The sequence below is a fragment of the Poecilia mexicana genome, unplaced genomic scaffold, assembly GCF_051168715.1.
Source record: "Poecilia mexicana isolate PSO_F unplaced genomic scaffold, ASM5116871v1 scaffold_14, whole genome shotgun sequence".
NCBI classification, from domain to species: Eukaryota; Metazoa; Chordata; class Actinopteri; order Cyprinodontiformes; family Poeciliidae; genus Poecilia; species Poecilia mexicana.
This window is the reverse complement of record NW_028263383.1, coordinates 26,531,476-26,551,296: the sequence shown is the minus strand read 5'-3', so window position 1 is coordinate 26,551,296 and position 19,821 is coordinate 26,531,476. Positions and strand designations below refer to the sequence as shown.

Below are 19,821 nucleotides of genomic sequence, written 5' to 3'. Positions count from 1 at the left end.
ATATATATATATATATATATGGTGCCCAGTTGTGCTTTATGTTGCTAATTTGCACCACACCTTTAAAAAGATTGGCAACATCAGGCACAACTGGTTCATCTGGGATAAGTTAATTTTTTTTACATGTTCTGTTGTAACCTGTTTATAGTTTGTAATAATATTTCTACTGCTCTGACTTTAACATGTTATTGATTAATTAATGGTGAAATTAATTTTTACACAATTGCCTTTTTTAACATGCAAAGGTTCACACTGGAACCTTTTTATTTGCATGTTTCTGGTGCACCCGTAAATATGATGCACGAGTGACATCTATAAGCCGTGATGGATGACAGTCACTTCTCTTGGCCCACTAAGTGTTAATTTTTGTTTCAAAAATGATCTGATTGGATGGTGAAAAAGACTATTATGTTGAAATTGTGCTAACAGGAGTTAGCCTATAAGCTAAACTATTCAAGCCTAAAGTAGCATCTCAGTGCTAAGCATGCTGCAGCAGCAAAGACGTCCCCAGTGCTAATGTGAGGATCCATTGTTCCCATTTCTAAAGAAGCTCCATGGTGACCAGAGGTTCTTGGAAAAACTTTGTACCGACCTCATGGTTGAATATCCTAAAACAGATTAAAAACCAGAAATATGGACTTGCTTTTGAGCTCAGATGTTTCAGCAGCAAAGCAAGATTTTGAATTGAAAATGTTTATTTTGTTGATATATTTTGATTAAAATGCACTTAAGTACAGACCCTGCAATTAACTTGATTAAAACATTTACAATAGATACTGCCCCCTAGTGGAACCTGATGGTTTGTTTCACTGAACTTCTTAAAAATGTTGATTGATCTAAACTGATTTGTTATCCATTTCTAAAATAAATCAAAGAATTAGCTAAGAATATTTATACATTTTTACAAGACAGAAAATCCTGTAATCGATTGAACTCTGTTCAAAACCAATTAAAAGCAAAATCCACAAATTCAAAGTGCAAGGCAACACATTTTATTTCAAAGGCCTAACTGGCGTTAAGGTACAGCATATTAAATATAATTAGTCCAGAGACAGTCATCGCAGAGTAACATACCATTCTTTTCTTTACATGATACATTCAGGCTGACTTTAAATGACATATTTTACATGTTAATGTGGTGTTAACATAAAGAAGTGTAGTACTTCCTGCTGACCAAACTGAGTCCGTTTTTTTAGTCTCATGTTTAACAAAACAACAAATTAAGACACTGAAAACCTGCTGCTTCAGTCTCGTGTTTAGCAGCCACCTATAGTTATCTGAGTTAGTGTTGTGAGTTCCTCAAAGTATAACAGAATAATATATTTTACATCCCTGCACATAATGTTATATTTTAATAAATATAATAAATAAAAGGTACAAATATCTGAATAATGTGGAACCAGAACATCTCGATTTAAAATCATGACTCAGTGAATGGACAGTTTGTAACTGAAAAAAAAGTGAAATAACGACATGTTAGTGACGTTTCCAGCTTTTTTTAAAAAAGTGAAATAACTTGTGTTTTTAAAAGCAAAACAAGCCAAGCTTTCTGCCGCACATACATTCTGCCGTTCAAGAGTCGAACCTGCAGCTTTTAGAAAAGCATTCTGCAGAGATCGGCACGTCTTATTCCTCAGGGGAAAAGTCCCAGTGTCCCTCTGTGGAAGAGAAACAAGCTCCTCCTTGCTGCAGTCTGAGTTTGTCCTTCAGTAATTGACTTTCCCGGGAACCTGGACGTTCACGCCGCTGTAGTCCACCATGTACATGGGCCACTGCTGCAGGGACACAAAGGGAGGACGGGTCAGCAGGGGACAAAATGCTGCAGACAGCAACGGCTCTGACCGCAGCTTTACTTCACCGGAACGCTGCGACTAGCGATTCATTTAGTCATCCGTTGATTCTGCTGGGTTTTTTTTATTTAACCTTTTTTTGTATAATATTACAAATACATTAAACATGCAAACAAACAATTCAATTCATTTTTTAAATAATAAAACATTTTATTGCGTAAAATGCATTAGGACGAAAAAAAAGAGGCGGGGCTAAAGTACCATAACTGGAATCTGATTGGCTGATATCCCCAGGTCGGAGGAGGCGGGTATGCGGCTGCTCTCCTGGACTCTCTTGCGTTTCCGTCGGTTAGTGGAGGCGTCTGTTCCTGCTGGAGACACCAAGCAGACGGGTTCAGCTAACAGATGGAGGTTTTTCATTTTAACTCTACAAATCCAGTCTGAGTTGCTCATACCTGTGTTACAAGCCTGGCTGCAGATCTCTGCAAAAGGCCTGTAAAAGGTAAAAGGTAAAACATTTCCATTAGCCTGCAGGTGACTGAACTTTCTGACACCTAAAAGTTCAGAGAAAGAGACTGAAATCTGGATTATTTTAATGATTTTTCATTTTCTTTCATCTTAAACGAGCCGCTTTGATGTCAAAGCAGACTCTGCTTTGTTTTATTTTATATAAATATATTTGTTCAAGAGTGGGTGACATATCAAAGGGTGGGTTTAAACCGTCAGGAGCTTTAATGCGACACAATGAGAGCCTAAATTCCCCTGAACCCAGGCGCTGACAGCTTCCAGGCAGCTCTGCACTCACTGGAGCTGGCTCTTGATGTTGAACGTTACTTTATCCGCGGCTTGAAGGATTTTCTCCAGGCACACGATGTCGTAAGTGTTGGGGTTTCGGAAGGGGACGTCGTCTGGAAGACCGCCGACCTCCACGGACTCCGGACTGCCGCGGATCAGTTTGTACGGCACGACGACAGAGCGGTCCAAACCCAGCGCCTCGCCTGGACCGCACAAACAAGAGCACGTAGAAATATTAAACCGAGCTGTGAATAAAACCAACTTTACTCAATCGTTTGAAATATTCAGAGCAAGGGCGTCTGTCTGGGTCATTTGTGGCTCCGAACTGCAGCTCAAGAATGATACAAATTTGTCTGTTAAACATTTTTAAATTTATTGTTGGCCTAATCTTCTCACAATGAAAAATTTACAAAATATTTGTCTTTTTATAACCTTTCCAATAAGTAGAACCACAGGGAAGGTCCAGAGACTTTTCCAAATAAATCCAACCTTGCAGCACCCAAATCGCCTTTTATTAAAATTGGCTAAGTATTAGCAACCGTTCTGAAATAAAGTGACCCAAATCCTGTTTCTACAAAAGAATATATATTTTTTTTATCCAAGCCAAAAATGATTTGAAGACTAAATGCCATTTTTAATACAGAAAAGTGGAAAGTCATATTAAAGTTTTAGTTCTACAATGAATAACATCACTTTTCCATAAAAACAAAGCAAAAAAAAAAAAAAAATTGGGCTACTTTAGTTGCTTGATTTTACATCTTTTTGTTGACCCACAAGGGTCAATACTTGGTCCAACCTTTTCCTCCATTTATAGTAATAATGAAAGAAATTCTGTTGTAGATTTATGCATCTGTCCATATGCTGACGACACAAACCTCTGGCTAGTTTCTCAAGAAGCTCAGCTTAGCTTTAGTGGAAATACAGCTACATGTCCACAGTCAGTACATGTTTGCTGAGTATGAGGAATTGCTGCAAAGTTAAAGACTTGATACAATTAGATGTCCACTGTTAGCAAATGCATGTTTAATATGACGGACTGCTGCAGTCATCTATCTAATGTCCCCAAAACTGACTGTTGACTAAACATTTTGATGAAATCAACTGTCCACTGTTGACACTTTGCAGCTCCAGAGGAGGGATTGCTGCCAAATCTGTGACTTTAACCAATTATTTGTCTGCTGCTGCCACATTTTTACTCTGTAATTGATTCCTAAAAAGTCAAGCTTTTGATGCAACCAACTGTCAATTGCCACTGCTAGGAAGGAGGGATTGCTGCAAAACTACTCAACTGAAGCATCCATAAAATATTTGTCATGTCTTAATTTAACAGGCTCGGTGTGGTAAATCTGGTCTGTTTATGTTACTGTGAGATGAAGTTGATTCATAGATTCACTGATTCTTAGATCTGCTTTTCTTACAAAGTACGTTGGAAAGATGTTTGTTTTGAATTGATATGTTCAAAAAAACGGATTGGCTTCTGAATCAAGCTGATTTAATCATTGTTTATTTTTTATAAAGATGGTCAAATCTATGGGTTTTGCTTTCCTGCAGATGAAAACATCCGTTATTTAACTCTTCTCTGTCTTTGTATTCAAACTTTTTCGCATGTTACCATTTTTCATCAAACTTCATCAGACTCAGGTCTGAATTGATTTAATGGATTGTTGTTACCGTATTTCTTGTTGAAAAGCTCCTTGACTTGCTCTCGGAGGACCACTTTCTCGCCCATGCGGTTGATGTCGTCATCGTCTGTCGGCAGAAAGCGACACCGAGTGTAAAGACGCAGCATGTGATGGAGGAGAAGAAGAAAAAAGAGACTTTCTCCTCACCGCTTATTGAGGCGTAGGCCTTCTTTAGTAAAGTGACTCGACGAGGTGCTGATAGGAGAACATAAAACATATTAACTTTGCTCTCCATGTTCTGATGCATGAATTGGTTCTAAAGTGAAATTCTTAGAATACCTGGTTTGGGAATAAGTCCTTGAAATGGTCTGAAAACACAGAGAATAATAACAAGATCACTGCTGAAGTTCTGCTGGAAGGACGTCAGAAAGCCGTCATTCCTGCGCCCCACCTGGTGATGGTGAAGCTGATTTTGTCGGCGACCGCCAGGATCCGCTCCAGGTTCTGGGAGCCGAAGGTGCAGGGCTTCCTGAAGGGGATGCCGGGGGGGAGGCCTTCGATGATGACCGAGTCCGGGTTGTTCTTGATCCTCTTGTAAGGCACTTGGACGGGGTACTTGATGCCCAATGCCTCCCCGTACTTCCTGTTGAACAGATCCTGGACCTGCTCCCGCAGCGTGTTGGCCAAGTCGATCCTGGACAGCTTGGACTCCATGCACTCTGTTGACATGGGACACAGACAGGACACTTTCAAAGTCTTTTTTCCTTCCACACTGCTTTATTTGCAAAGGTACAACGGTAAAGAAAAAATTAATTAAATTCCAGGAATAAAGTTGGAAGAAAAAGAAAATAAAGTCGTAACAATACGAGACGGAACTGATAATATTACAAGAATAAAGTTATACGAGAAAAGTCATAATACAAAAATGTAGTTGCAATAATACAAGAATAAAGTCCTATTACCATAATAAAGTTATAATAATGAGAAAAACTCATATTATGAGAATAATACTAGAAAAAAGTCATGATATGAAAAGAATGTTGTACAAATGAAAGTCAAAATATCACTAAAGTTGTAAGAATGCAATAAAAAGTCAGAATGATACGAGAATAATGTTATAATGTTTTGAGAACAATCATATGAAAAGAAATTTATAACACAAAATGTCCCAATATTATAAGAATAACGTCATAATAATATGAGAAAAAAGTCTTATGACAATTGGGTCTAAATCATACAAGCGTGAGCTCATAATATTACCAGCATAAAGTAAAAATATTAGTAGAACGAAGAAGTTACTTTATTATAACTCCTGCACAAAAAATCAAATAATTTATTGAGGGATTTTGAGCATCTTGTGAAGTAATATTTTGGTGTTGATTTTACAAACAGGACATATTTAACCTGTTAACACATCAGCATCAGATGATCATCAGTAGCAGGATAAACGACCGGAGACTTGAATAGCCGGTCACGTCCGACGCTTTGCTTTCATTAACAATGTTTTTCTAGACGTTATACAACATTCTTCTGATATTTATACCTATTGTCAAGGTTAGAGTCCTGGTCAAACGGCGTTTTGACTAAAGTCCAAAGGGTTGGAGTCCCAGTTGACGGCGTCTCAACTAAAGTTTTACAGCTTTTTATTTCTCTTTCTCACTGTTTACGTTTTAATTATGTTTTTTAAATCTCTTTCTCACATGCTGTTTTTATTTTAATTATGTAAAGCACTTTGAAATGCCTTGCTGCTGCAATGTGCTATACAAATAAAATTTGATTGATTGATCGATACTGTCATAATATTCTGACTTTATTCTCAAAATTTTAAGCAAAAAATCTCGTAGCCAGGCTCTAATACTCTGCTAATTAATGTCTAAGCAGCTCCAGGTCTGATCCTGGGATCTGCGGCTGTGGATCATGAAGGTACCTGAGAATCCGGGTCTCTTGGATAAAGCCGCTGTGTCCTCTGCTGGTGCGCTGTCCTTGGTGTCTGGCTCTGTGGAAAAACAATACATTTTGTTTTTGTTGTCTCCCCAAGACTTACCGAGCAGAAAACGTTGACAGCAGCCCGTAGGCTCAGCAGCGGAGCTTCATTAGGGATTAAAGCAGAAGCTGCTGCAGGAAATCCCTGCGAGGGTTTTCTGTTTTGTCTCAAAAAAAAAAGCCGTTTTAAAATGCAGCCTGAACTGAAAGTGACCCGATCCTTCTGATCATAGAGAGGACAGGCATAATCATATTTGTAAAGCTTCTTCTCTGCACACACTGAGAATAAACGTAATGTATTCAGAGCTAAAAAATATAACAGGATAAGGAACAGTGCAGCATCCGGCAGCTTAAAGCAAAGTTTATAATGTCTAAAATTGATGTTGCATTTATTCTTATTGATGTAACAAACAGATTGGTTTCCCAGAATGGATATAAATCAAACTACCTGATGGGATCTGCAGTTCAAGTTAAAACATTCCTGAAAACAGCCACATGAAGTTCAAGTTAAAGTAAAGATGACTAGGGCCGTAATGATTAATCGGATTAATCGTGATGAATTGATTATTCAAATAATTGGCAACTGAGTAAATGATTAATTGTTAACTGGAGTATGAACACTCAAAAATGCAATTTTCTAAAAGAACAACACAGTGAGAGCAGTAAAGAAGACAAAAGTCTCCATAAATATATATATTTTGCACTAAAGATAAAAAACAACTTTATTTCACCCAGAACTCCTTTAGTGGCATAGCTTCACCTGGTTCAAACTCTGTTAACAAAACTTCCTCATAAGCACCGTTGTTATCCAATTATTAATCAGTTAATCCATAAAATGATAAGCAGATCAACCCTACATGTTACTGATGTTCAGTCTAACAGATTGGAGCTCAACGCATGCTGATGTTTTATTTTAATCACACTAAAAGAATGCTATATTATTGCATTTTTGACAAAAAATTGTTATTTTCTTATTTTAAAAGGAATTGAATTATTTGTTCATTTCCATTTATGTATTCATAATATTGTACAAAATAAGCTTATTTAAGTGAAAATCAGACACTAGCAGCTGCGCTTGTGAAAACTGCAGTCCCAGTTCCTCAGAGACATACCTGCTTCACAAACAGGCATCGAAGGCATCTCTTGTTTAACTTGCTCAGCTAAAAGTTCAGGCCTGATAAGGAAAGTGAGGCAGTTAGTAACAACTTCGTTAATAAATTGCAACATTAAAATGTACACAGCCTCACAGCGTCATATACAATAAAGTGGATGGAGGTAGTTTCTGTAGATGTTCTCTACCTTTTGATAAAAAACTGGATCTGACTGCTAACAGCCAGGATCTTGCGTAGCTTAGCCGCTCCGAAACAGTTGGGCCTTCGGAGGGAGATTCCCTCTGGCAGGCCGGTGACGTACAGATCCTCTGGGTACATCTGGAACTTTGAGTACGGCACCTTGGCTGGTTCTGGAAGACCCAAAGCTTCAGCTGGAGACACAAAGCAGAAATAATTCAGGGATAGGGGAGAGCAGACAAAAATCTTAACACTAAGTGGTTAAATCTTAACACATCGAGGAACACATCCACTAATCCGCTGTTAGCAAAGCTAATTTTTTGCATTTGTGCTCATATATAATTTTCCATAGTTTACAGACACACTTACTGATACATGCACCGTTTTTATAGTTGTTCTGAATTTTAAACCGATTCCCGATTTTGGCAGGATAAGCTTTGCTTCTCAATCCTCTCAAGACATTACTCATGAACCACACTTTTTCCTTCCACTAGATTTCCATTACTCAGTCTCTTCTTAAGCAATTATTGTTCCTATTGTGCCGTTCCATCCAATTTTTGGCGAAACTGAATTTTTGGCTTTCACAAACTACACCATGATCATCAAAATTATCAGGGAAAAAAAACTTTTTTCATTATTCCATATTAATCTGTTGCTTACCGTACTTGATGCTGAAGAGGTTTTCCACTTGCCTCCGGAGCTGAAGGATCATTTCACCGATGTCCTCCACCAGACTTTCCGCTGAACGAATCACAGTGAGAGGAGGACATGAAAGTCTGCAGAGTTGAGCTGTGCTACCAGGAAACCCACAGAGTAACTAACGCTAAATATGGCAGAACGTCATAAGCGGACGAGGGACTCGACAAGGTTTCACTGTGGAGGAGTGCAGCCTACCTTCAGTGGGTCTCCTGATGCTTTGAGGCGCTCCACTGGGAGACGAAGCTTCAGCTGCAAGGTGCAAAGAGAAAAACATGAGAAACACGCCACTTCTTCATCTTCTTCAATGAAGAGAAGAGATTTGATTCACAGAGTCAGCAGAGGCTTTATAACTTTTAATTTGTCCCAGGAAACGGATGCAAGTCCTGCAGAGTAGAATTAAAAGTATCCAATGTTAGAAATATCTGCATTTGTACAGATTTTATATAGTGATACACCAGTCAGGTTTATACTGACTAAAACAGGTTTTCTTTGAGATCTAACCTGCAGATTCCAACTTTGACACGTGAAAAATTATATGTTTTATTTATTTAATTAAACAATTAAATACAATAAACTCTGACTCTGACAGAAATGTTCTTCAGGCTCATTGATTGAGATAGTAGCAGCTTGGAATCCAAAAGAAAATTAATCAAATAATATATCATTCAATGCATAAAGTATGAGTATGGAATATATTTATATATATATATATATAGGTCTTACTTTTAAGTATATTTTTCTTGTTCTTATTCTTGTCATCTTTCATTGAATTGTGCAGCATTCTGGTCAACATCAGTAGTTTTTATGTGCTTTAAGAATAAATGGGCAGACTTACAAGAGATGAGAATCATATTGTACACCAGTTAGACATAATATTACCATCACCTGCCAAACAGAGCGGTGCTGCAACTTTGTTAAAAAACAACAACAAAAAAACCTTAGAGGGAATATGAAAGGTTTCATTCCCAATTAAAAGTCAGGATGTTTTAAGTTAAGAGATGTTAAACGATACTATAAAATAAAATAAAAACTGAACCAAAGGCTCAAAATACTAATAATTCAAAAACAGCAGCTTCAAGTGAAAGAAGTAGTCAGTGATCCCCAAAATGACCAAACTTCACAATGTTTTAAATGAAATAAAATAAGAAATATTTGTTTATCAACCCGTGCTTTCTAATAATTAATAGCAGTAACATACTCAGATGTAAAATTCTTTGCATGTTTTTATATGGAATATTAAACCTAACAAATATTTGAGGGTAGTTTTTAATCTTATTGCATTGGTTTGCTCAGGTAATGCAATAAAAAAACAAGTTGAAGTTGAATGAATTTAGCAAACCCATCCAGGAAAACCAAACTGACCAAAATCTGCCTGAACAGACAACCTGATACAGTTAAAACCAGACATTTACATACACATAATAAAAACACATTTTTTCTCACCATCCGACATAAAATCAGACCAAACTTCTTCTGTTTAGGTCAAATAACATCACCTAAATTATTAATTATTAATAATTATTACTTGTTAAATATTTTTGTAACTGAAGGTTTGACTGAAGTCATACAGTTTAAAATATAGTTATCCCTTATACTAAACTATACTGAAACTATACTGAAATATAACATTTCTAAAAAAAAAAAATTCTTGCAAAATTCTTTGGCATTTAGCAAATATAAATAATTTTGGTAATTCTAATTGATCTAACGAAGTTTTATCTGATTTAACTTCAGAAGGTGAGAACAAAAATGTCTGTCTGTTAATTTGGTGTTTGTAAAATTCTGGTTTCCACTGTACACAATAAAAGAGAATTATGATTGAATTAAAATCAGACAAACAACTGCAAACTGGGTTTCCCTACAAAGAAACAAAAATGAAAATCTACATTCAATGTCAGCACTTACCTTCATTTTTCTTCCTTTACTGGTAAATTGTGAAAGAAAAAGAAAACTTAAAGAAAGAACAATCAAATAAACCCCAAAAAATAATCACTTCTATGAACCAATGAAAGTAATAACCAAGATCATTCTGAGTAGACTCTGCTGGGAGCAAATGAGGTAGAAAATCTCCTGTTTATAATCCAAATTTACATTCAGAAATTTGGACTGTGACATAAATCCTGTAAAAGTCTAATACTTCTCCTGATCTTTCGGTTCTTTTCTTCAAATCTCTCCATGGAGCTAAAAATAATACAATCAGTAAATGTCAGGAAAATCCTACCAGGGCATCTGAGCCTGATTCATTTTGAATGAAATGGATCAGGAGGACTGAAGTTGGAGACTCCTGATCTAAAACAAAAGGCAGAGTGAAGAAGTTGAGTCTACTCAAATGTTCTTGGTATTGTTGCTCTATCTAAAGTTTCAGGGAGAAACCAGTTGTAAGTTGAAGGTAAGGGACTGGGTTTTTTTTTTATACAACATTTAATACTCACAACCTGCAAAATGCACAATGCACCGTTTCTAATCACTGACATGTCCAGTTGTTTGGGTTCAACATGTGACTCATGAATAGAAACTATAGAGTGATTATCAGTCGACATCACGCTGCATCAGCACCAGCTGTACGGCGCACATCGCCTTCAGAAAGAAAGCAAGAATATATTATTCTAACTATTTAAACTATTTACAATTAGGCTGACAAAATTATTCGTAAGATCACCTCTCAGCCTGCCGCAAATCCAATAGCTTTGTGGGATCTGCAGATGTCAGAGGGTTTATTTTTAGTGAAGTGTCTCCCGTTCAGTCTGCTGTACTTTTGATTTCTGATGGCTTCATGTGAAACATGGTTTTCACATGTCATTTTCAGATGTGGAATTGATGAGATTTTTCTGTTAGGGTGACCAAACTCCGGAAACGTCTTTGAAAACTGGTATCTATTTTTATTCTGCCTGGGCTGAAGACATTGAACTAGAACAGCAGAAAATTCCCTGCAGTTAAAATGACTGCAGGGAAAAAAACACTAAATCTCACAAAGTATTTTTGGTCCAGTTTCTAGCAATTGAAATGATACAAAACTAATTTACAAGTAACCTTTCAGCACAATATAAGAGCTTGTTTTATGTTAATAATTCATTATTATTGATGAAAAAGGACTAACTATAAGTAAAATAATCTGCCAGTGTAGCTGTCCATCTGTCTATTATATCTGTCTTTTGACATTTAGCATTTTTGTCAAAGAACGCCAAGTATGAATTTTGTTTTTCATTCAAATTTACAATTTTAGGAAAACCTTACTCCGTCGCCCATGCTCATCATGGATATGTTTGTTTCCATGGTGAGGGGCTTGACGTTTCTCACTGAGAGCTAATTACTGTGTACAAAACTGCTTTAATATTCCTAGTAAGTGATGTCCAACCACTAAAGTTTGGGGAATTTTGTAACTTTTTTGGGTCAAGAAGACACATCTCATTCACTAATGTTAATTTGGTAGTACAACTTATTTTAGTTGTAGTACGCTGACAACATGCTAGCTAATGTTAAAGCAGCAAAACAACAGCGGGTAACCATGGCAATCAGCAACATCTTAATGGCAGACTGGCTCTTTCTGCAGTCAGGCTTACAAACAAATAATCCCTCTACAGGCATTAAGACTTGCAGATGATGCATGGTGCTTTTCACAGATGAGAGCTAATCTTCAAAGAAAGGGTGGAGCTACAGGAGGTTAAATCAAGGAAAGGGCCATTTATAAGGTTGGGGTCGAGGGCACTAGTGACTGAGGAAGTGAAAAAAGGAGCAAAAATATTGACAAAAACGTGGTTCCATACGTGCTTCGTTTTGCGATCTAAAGAAGGTCAGAGGGTGTAGCTGGGAGGAGCTGCAGCGTGAAGAGGTAGATTAAATGGAGGACTGATCTGAGGAGGATGAGTGTACCTGAGTGGTTTTCCTTTGGGTGGTGGGGAGCTGGAGGAGCTGGAGGAACCGGAGGGGCGGGGGCTACAGGGGGAGCGCTGGGCGAGGCCGTGGTCGGACACGGAGCGGCTGAAACCGCCTCGCCCAAACACTCTACAGGGTCCTCCCCACTCGTCCCAGCATCTGCAACAAAAATAAATAAAACATCCCCAGATTGACCTTCTCTAAGCCTTGGAATGCACAGGTCCAACTGTTCAGCATATTTCTCACAAACTGCTGTGCTCTAATAAGGATAAGGCAAAATTCACAACAAATTCGATCATTGGTATTTATTTATTTTTTTTACATTTAATTCTAACAAAGTGTTTTTGAAAACCTAAACTTTTACACCAAGTTGTAGGAAAAGTGCTTCCCCAAGTTATATTAAATTATTTTTTAAATTTGTAACTCAGATTATCATTGTCCTTCTGCTCCTTTGTTTAAGATTTTATAAATTTTTACTATTTATAACAAACATTTTGCAAATTTGTATTTTTGTTCATAAGATTTATGTAATTTAAGAGGATACACCAATGCATTCTAACTATTACTTCAAATTAATTATGCAGTTTCATTTGCCAGAGTTCAGCGCTTTATTACACATGAGGCCAGTAGAGGTCAGTGTTCTAAAGTTTGGAAGAAAATGTGACAAATCCCTAGAAGAAGACTAGATTATAAATGCAAAGCGTGGGAAATGCTGTAATTTGGCTTTTAACAGCTCAGCTGGTTCCAAATGTTGGGATGTTCCAAATGTTATTCTTCAGTACAACAAGTAAACTACTCCTTAACAGACTTAAAACCACTTTTAATTTTGTTGCAAGAAATAAAAACAGTCAAAGCGTTTAGTGGCTGATTAGACTGACATCTAGTTTTGATCATAAAGCAGCTCTGGAAGAGAAGAAACGTCTGTCTGGTGTCTTAAAGATTTTGTTGGTTCAACAAACGTAAAAGTCAAACCGTGATAATCTAGTTTAAGAGATACATGGCTGACATTTTAAATACCAACTAGCAAGCAGTCAGGGAGGGAAAGCGATTATTTCTGGGCTTGTGGTGAAGAGGGTCAACTGGAGTATTAATTATGTAGAATTAATTGATTTTATTGAATGATTTTTGATTTTAGAAAATTTAAGTTTTGGTAAAATCAAGATTTTTTTTTACAGCTACACTAATCTGGACTTTTATTATTAACATCATAATGTTACAACAATACAGTCAAAATAGTAGGAGAAAAAGTCTTTTATTGCCATAATACAATCATAATATTAAGAGAATAAAGTAGTCATTTTAATTTTTTAAGATTTTTTTGGCTCTAGTGGCCTTTATTTGATAGTTAATTGACAGGAAAGTAGGTGATGGGAGAAGGGGAAGGACATGCAGCAAAGGTCGCCAAGGCCGGGAATCGAGCCTGCGACAGCTGCGTCGAGGACTAAGGCCTCCATATGTGGGTTGTGCTTAACCTCTGCGCCACAACAACACACCTGTCATTTTAATTTTCAATGTAAAAACAAAAATAGCAGAAAATTAATTATCCAAGCTTTCTTCTCATTGAAATTAACTGTTTTAATAAGCAGGTTATACCCACAGATATACCCATTTTATGGGTATAGATATCTATACACATGCTAATGTACAGCTATGACTTGGAAAAATGTCAACAGACCTAGCGCCACCCAGTGGTTAAAGCAGATGCCGTCTAATTTGCCACTGGAAAGAACGGTATATATTTGGAAATCCAATCAATATATTTTTGAGAAGATTTTTGGTCCTTTTATTAACTTTATTAAGGACTTAGACTTGCGACAGTCTAAGATTGGTACATGGTTGTATTTTCAAAGTGAAAGATCTCAGTAAAATATTTTGGTAAAAAAAGAAAGATTTTTTTCCTTGTAATTTTAAGACATTCTGATAAAACTGAGTCTTCATTCTGTCAATATAATGAATATATTCTCGTAATTAAACAAAAAATTCTCATCGCCCACAAAAGGGAAGATTGAAGCTAAGGCCACTTTTTGAAAATATTTTTTTATTTGAAATTTTTGTTTTAGAAGAGAAACCAAGAAAAAAATTGAAGTAAAAAGCCCTTTGTAGAAGTCAGCAATGCTCAGTGACAGGGTAACCAGTGGAAGTGTAATGATGTTGGCTCACTTACCAGGCACCGTAACCTGAATGATGTCTCCATCTGGAGGCTCCGTTTTAATCCGCCTCAGAGGAGCTCCGTCTCCCGAAGGACCTGCCAGAGTTAAACGCTCCATCAATAATCAGACATCATCAGTACGTTTTCAAACATAGCTTTCCCTTTAACCAGCACATTTATTAAACTTTGAATTATTAAAAAAAAAGAGGGAGGTTTTTGTTAGGCTGGTACCTGCTTCAGAGTCAGCCTGGGGGCTCACACAAGCACTTGTTGATCTGTGAGAAAGTAGAAAAGAAAATGTGTTGGTATTTATTCAACACAAACCAAACAAGTCCAGAAACCGTTACTGTCTGTGTTGGGGTTTCTGATGGACTTCACTATTCTCTCTAAAGTTTGGAAGAAAATGTGACAAATCCCTAGAAGAAGACTAGATTATAAATGCAAAGCGTGGGAAATGTTGTAATTTGGCTTTAACAGCTCAGCTGGTTCCAAATGTTATTCTTCAGTACAATAAGTAAACTACTCCTTAACAGTTAACTGCAAAGCTGCTGCAGTTTCTGGAGGTTTGCAGACAGCTTGATTCCTTTTTCTGCTGTGTTTTGGATCATTTTTCTCTCATTTTCACACTAGAATACGCGAAGTGAAGAGCTCATGGTCCAGTCAATGACTGCATGGTGCCCAGATCTTCTTCTTGTAAAACAAGCCCACATCATCCACCATCTTGGCTCTTTGCGCTGGCAGATTATATAACACGTCACCTCATTTTTGCTTGTGTGAAGGGAAAAGCTTCCAAATAAGCCACAGTTGTTCAATCCGGTGGTGTAAAGCAGGGGCTCCTTACACACCACATAGTACTCCCATAAATATTATATCACATATGGAGAAAGAAAAAAAAAAAACAGACATTTTTACAGCAGTCTGAATGGTCTGTTTCTGAGCTTTTCACCCCCCAAAAATCCAATTTGTGGCACTTCCATATGTGGAACTAAATTGGATATGTAACCGATAGTTTTCAAAGAGTCTATATACATATATATATATATATATATATATATATATATATATATATATATATATATATATATACACATATACTTCTGGATTTATGCTAACTGCATTTCATTGCAATGACAACTAAGTTGAATTCTATTCTAAAATCGACCCAGTATTACTTCCATAAACAGTATTCAGAGAAGCAATAATTGCTTCTCCGAAGTCGCTGATGGCGTCTTTCCACCCTGGCATTGTGTTAATAAAGACGAACTAAACTTAAAGGAGCCAAAACTCCTGCTTTGGCAGAGGATGTCACACCTGCTGCTGATGAATTACAGTGCTTTAATTAACTGCTTGTGTTTACTTCTCGTCAAGCAAATGGTGACAGCGTTACGTTGTGTCCTTGTTCAGTTAGCACATTAAGGCTATGGCATTATCTTGGACAGTGTGTCTGTGGGCTGAGAGCCAACCTGCTGCTGTGAGCGTTGCTGAGCAGCTCTGCTGTGGTGGGAGGGAAGCCCAGGCAGTCGGAGAAACCGTCTTCAGGCGCGCAGCCCGGGTCAAGCTTGCCCTCCTCTCTGGCAATCTTGCCTGCAGCTTCAACAAACAAGACACAGAGGATAAATAAACAAAGCACCACATTAACAGAGAGTGTGTTTGGGAGAGTAAATGTATATCGGTAAATAAAAACTTGACAGCCTATCTTGCTTGTTGCCTCCTTTGATTAATCACAAAGACACTGAAAGGTTTGCAAAATTTAATCTGGTTTGATTTTATCAAAGTAGGGCTGGACGACATGGCTGAAAAACATGATATAAGCACTTAATATCAGTCGATATCAATAATAATTGATTAGTTTTTTGTTGTAAATATTTGAAACACCGATGATATGATCTTTTCCTGTTTCAGGATTTCTTTAAGACCATTATGAATGAAATTTAAGACTTAATACTCCACACTGACGACTAATTTGCACTTACCCAATTAGACACAAAAAAGGAATGAAATGTTAGCACCAATACACCGTTGCTAGCTAGCAGGTGAGTAGCTGGCTATCTACAATATTAACAGCTAGTGTTAGCTAGCCTAGCTAGATACCTAGCTAATCTTACCCTTGCTAGTTAGCACAGCATATATTATTTAGATGTATATTATTATTGTTTTAAAGAATTTACATCAACAGGTGAGTAAAGCAAGATAACACTTGCTGCATTTCCATTGACCATAAAATTGCACAAATTGGAATTAAGAAAATAAATTTGTCCAATGGAAACATGCAAATTAAAAAGTTTTTGTGATATGATGTTTTGGTTTTTCAGCTTCACCAAAGTCAGTGAATTTCAGAAAACTGGAATGGAAACATTATTTTCGCATCACACGCATCATATGAACAATAACCGGATGCCACTACTGGCAAATAAAACAAAGAAGACGACAGGAAGTAGTAGCAGCATGATGGCGATAATGACATAACGTGTGATCAAACGTATTCACGTGTGACTTTTAATTCCATTTCTTATTTAATGGAAATATTGCAAATGTAAAATAGTTGTTTTTTTTTTACCTTAGCATAATATTAAAACAGTTTTGTGCACATTTGTAATGGGAATGCAGCTATTGATTATTTTAAAGATTTTTTATTTTTTTTTGTCTTATTTGCAGTCAGCGGAAACACAACAGAAATTAATTCAAAAGCTAAAAAGGTTTTAGTTGTTGTTCTGCAGATATTTAGTCATCCTGGAAATAATTTCCCTACATTTTCAGCTGCAGTCACCAACAGTAATTTTAAGAAGTCACAGCAGCATTTCAGTAATGAAGGCCCAAATAGCAGCTTGTACATTTTAGTGATAATGGCATTAGAAGAAAAAGAGAATTAATTACAGCCTTACCAGTAAAAATCCTCTCATCAAACATCCTGCAACAGAAAAACAAAACATCAGGATGTCAGTCAGAGAGTTCAGAGGCTGTTTCAGCTTTCAGGACATAAAAAAATATTCTGAAACAAATGGAGGACGTCATTACTGACTCTTTCAGCACATTAATTCCTTTTGAACGATCAGTCTAACAAAAACAGCCAGGTTCTTTTATTACAGCTGAAACAACCTGATGATTATAGTCGTCTGGATGTGAAATATAACCTAATCCTCTCTGCCACATGCTGCTTCTCTCCCCTCTCGCTGTGATTATAATTAACTTCAAGGTAGATTTCTGTGACTCGTGTTTGTTTACACCTGTTTGTGAACCTTTCAGAGCAGATTTAATGAAGCTGTGTTTATTTCATCCAGCAAATCATTTTGCCACCTCTCATATAAAAGCAGAGTGACACACATGGAGGTCTGCTGAACTTTGTGGCAGAAAGACAATGACAGAGAAGCAAATAAAAGGTTTTCATCTGAGGTACAACGGCATATAAAAAAGCTGTTTTTTCCAGTAAAGCGGTAAAAAAGCAGCGAGTAGAAACAATAAACTGGCTGATGATCAGCATCAGTTCCCGATTATCAGAGCTGGAAGAGGCTCAGCACTGAAGCTCTGAGGGAGCCGACTGGTTCCCACAGCAGGAGGAGGGCGGGGCCACAAGATAGATAGATAGATAGATCGATCCATCCATCCATCCATCCATCCATCGGGACAATAAATAAATAGACAACAATCTGTGGCTTAAATAAGAAGGAAGCAATGGTTTCAGTTAGCTGATCCGTTGCTTTGAGCTCACAGTCCATTTGTTTTGGCATGAATCCACCTCAGGGTTTGCATCTGAAACATCTCACCGAGGGAGACAATGGGAATGTAACATAATAGTGAATTAATCACATTTTCAATCTTTGCTAATTATATTAACACTAATGAGCTGCCTGCAGGATGGGTAAAAAGATGCGTTATCTCAAACAAGGCATGCTGGCTCATTTAAATTAGCTTGAACAAATGGGAGGAAGAGCAGCCATTAGTGCAGCGTGCTGGTGAGCCGGAGAGTCGCTCAGGACAGAAATGACTCAGCAGTCGGTCGCTGAAAAAAAGCAGATGGCTGGGAGATTCATTTTTACTGAATGCAAGTTTAAAATGACACATAAAGTGGCTGTGATCTGTGTATGGTTCTGGGCCGCCGCCGCCATGAGGTCACAAATCAATGCGTTTCCCACCGTTTAATGATGAATCGTATTCCGTGGCGCTCATCCAGGATGCGTTTGAGCTTGGGCACGCCGTACGTGCACGGCCTCTTGAAGGGGATTTGATCTGGGATGCCGATGATCTCCACAGCTCCCGGGTCGCAGGCGATTTTGCGGTAGGGGACAGGCACCATGTGATCGAGACCAAGAGCCTCCGCTGAAGAAAGAACAAACAAACAAACAAAAAAAAGGTTTAGTGCTTTAACTCTAATGAAATGTTTCCTTTAGGTCTGTAAATTCCAAATCAACATCATGATTTTACAGGCAGTGGATACCAATGGACTGTCTTCAACTGGACTTGGTAACTGGATTAAATCAACCTTTGCAAATTTTCAATTATTTTCAATTTCCAACATTTTAAAGAGTCCAATTCTTAGGTTTTCTTTTGTGCAATTTTTTACAACTATTGAGATGTTGAGGAGGAAGATGTTGATGTTGTTGGCATCTGAAATGTTTATTTTCCACAAATCATATTTAGCACTATGCTGAAGTTGGGTTCAAATTAAAGGGCTATTCCACAGACATTTTCTCTCCGAATCAAAATATAATGGAAACAAAGATGGAAAATAAAGGGGCAAAGGAAAGGAAAAAGGTGGAGGAAAGGCTTAAAAGGAAAAAAGAAGATAAGTGTAGAGGATAGAAAGAATACATGAAGTCTGTCTCTACACCTGCAGAAAGAGAAAAAAACAGAACCCAGAAACAATAACGTGGTCTATTTCAACTAGTTTATGCAAACTGTGAAATCAGGACAGGACTATACTACACCAAATACATATTCTTTAGAGAACAGTTTGCAATCTATATAAACTTTGTTTTGAAAACCCTGATCCAGGCTAAAATAAGCAAAGGATTGGACATTTTTTAATTGTTTAATGAGTGAACGCCTGCCAGAATCTCACAAAATATAACTGTTACCGAAATGGACAACAACTGGAAATTTGGGAAACAAAAAAAAAAAGACACCAGTTTCAAATTTAAAAAAATAATTAAAAACTCCCCAATTTCTCATAAAGTTAGATTTATAAGAAAATAAAAGTCCAGGTAAAAGTCAAAGCGTTTCTTTTTTTGGAGAAAAGGAGCCTTTGTTTTACTGAAATAACAGGAAAGGAACAGATGATCAAATAAAGTGCTAACCTCCAAACAAAACAAAAGTAGCACTGACTGGCTATAAAATAGCTGGGATATTAACGGCCAACTGTTTCTCACCATATCGGCTGTTGAACAGGATCTGAACGCACTCTCTCAAAGTGTTGATGTCTTCAGTTTCCCGAATGAACGAGTCCCATTTTTCTGCAACAGAAGAGAATCCTCTCAGTGTCCTGGTTATTTGATGGCTAATGTAAACCAAATCTTCAGAAAGTCAAATAAATATCATGAAATGGTGTTTTTCCCTCTCACTTAATGCCAACTTGGTAAACCAGAGCAATCTTTCTAAAGGATTACAGCAGACAGATTAGTAAGTGA

General features: G+C 37.2%; 1 protein-coding gene across 2 annotated transcripts in view; it reads right to left on the bottom strand.

The window, feature by feature from the left end:
• Positions 1–969: 969 nt before the first annotated feature.
• Positions 970–19,821, bottom strand: part of gtf2ird1 (GTF2I repeat domain containing 1) — a 35,282-nt gene continuing 16,430 nt past the window's right edge. The window contains exons 8-27 of one of the 2 annotated variants that reach the window (XM_088012437.1): positions 19,564–19,647; positions 18,331–18,514; positions 17,083–17,108; positions 15,664–15,790; positions 14,432–14,475; positions 14,216–14,296; positions 12,049–12,210; positions 8,374–8,427; positions 8,140–8,220; positions 7,490–7,673; positions 7,303–7,364; positions 6,135–6,203; positions 4,659–4,926; positions 4,547–4,575; positions 4,415–4,462; positions 4,257–4,334; positions 2,596–2,788; positions 2,246–2,283; positions 2,052–2,158; positions 970–1,775 (exon numbers count right to left, since the gene is read on the bottom strand). In XM_088012437.1, coding sequence (XP_087868563.1) covers positions 1,707–1,775; positions 2,052–2,158; positions 2,246–2,283; positions 2,596–2,788; positions 4,257–4,334; positions 4,415–4,462; positions 4,547–4,575; positions 4,659–4,926; positions 6,135–6,203; positions 7,303–7,364; positions 7,490–7,673; positions 8,140–8,220; positions 8,374–8,427; positions 12,049–12,210; positions 14,216–14,296; positions 14,432–14,475; positions 15,664–15,790; positions 17,083–17,108; positions 18,331–18,514; positions 19,564–19,647 — 1,988 coding nt within the window. In that variant the 3' untranslated portion in view covers positions 970–1,706. Of the gene's footprint in view, positions 1,776–2,051; positions 2,162–2,245; positions 2,284–2,595; positions 2,789–4,256; positions 4,335–4,414; positions 4,463–4,546; positions 4,576–4,658; positions 4,927–6,134; positions 6,204–7,302; positions 7,365–7,489; positions 7,674–8,139; positions 8,221–8,373; positions 8,428–12,048; positions 12,211–14,215; positions 14,297–14,431; positions 14,476–15,663; positions 15,791–17,082; positions 17,109–18,330; positions 18,515–19,563; positions 19,648–19,821 lie in introns of both variants that reach the window. The other variant, XM_014998121.2, reaches the window with a different exon arrangement.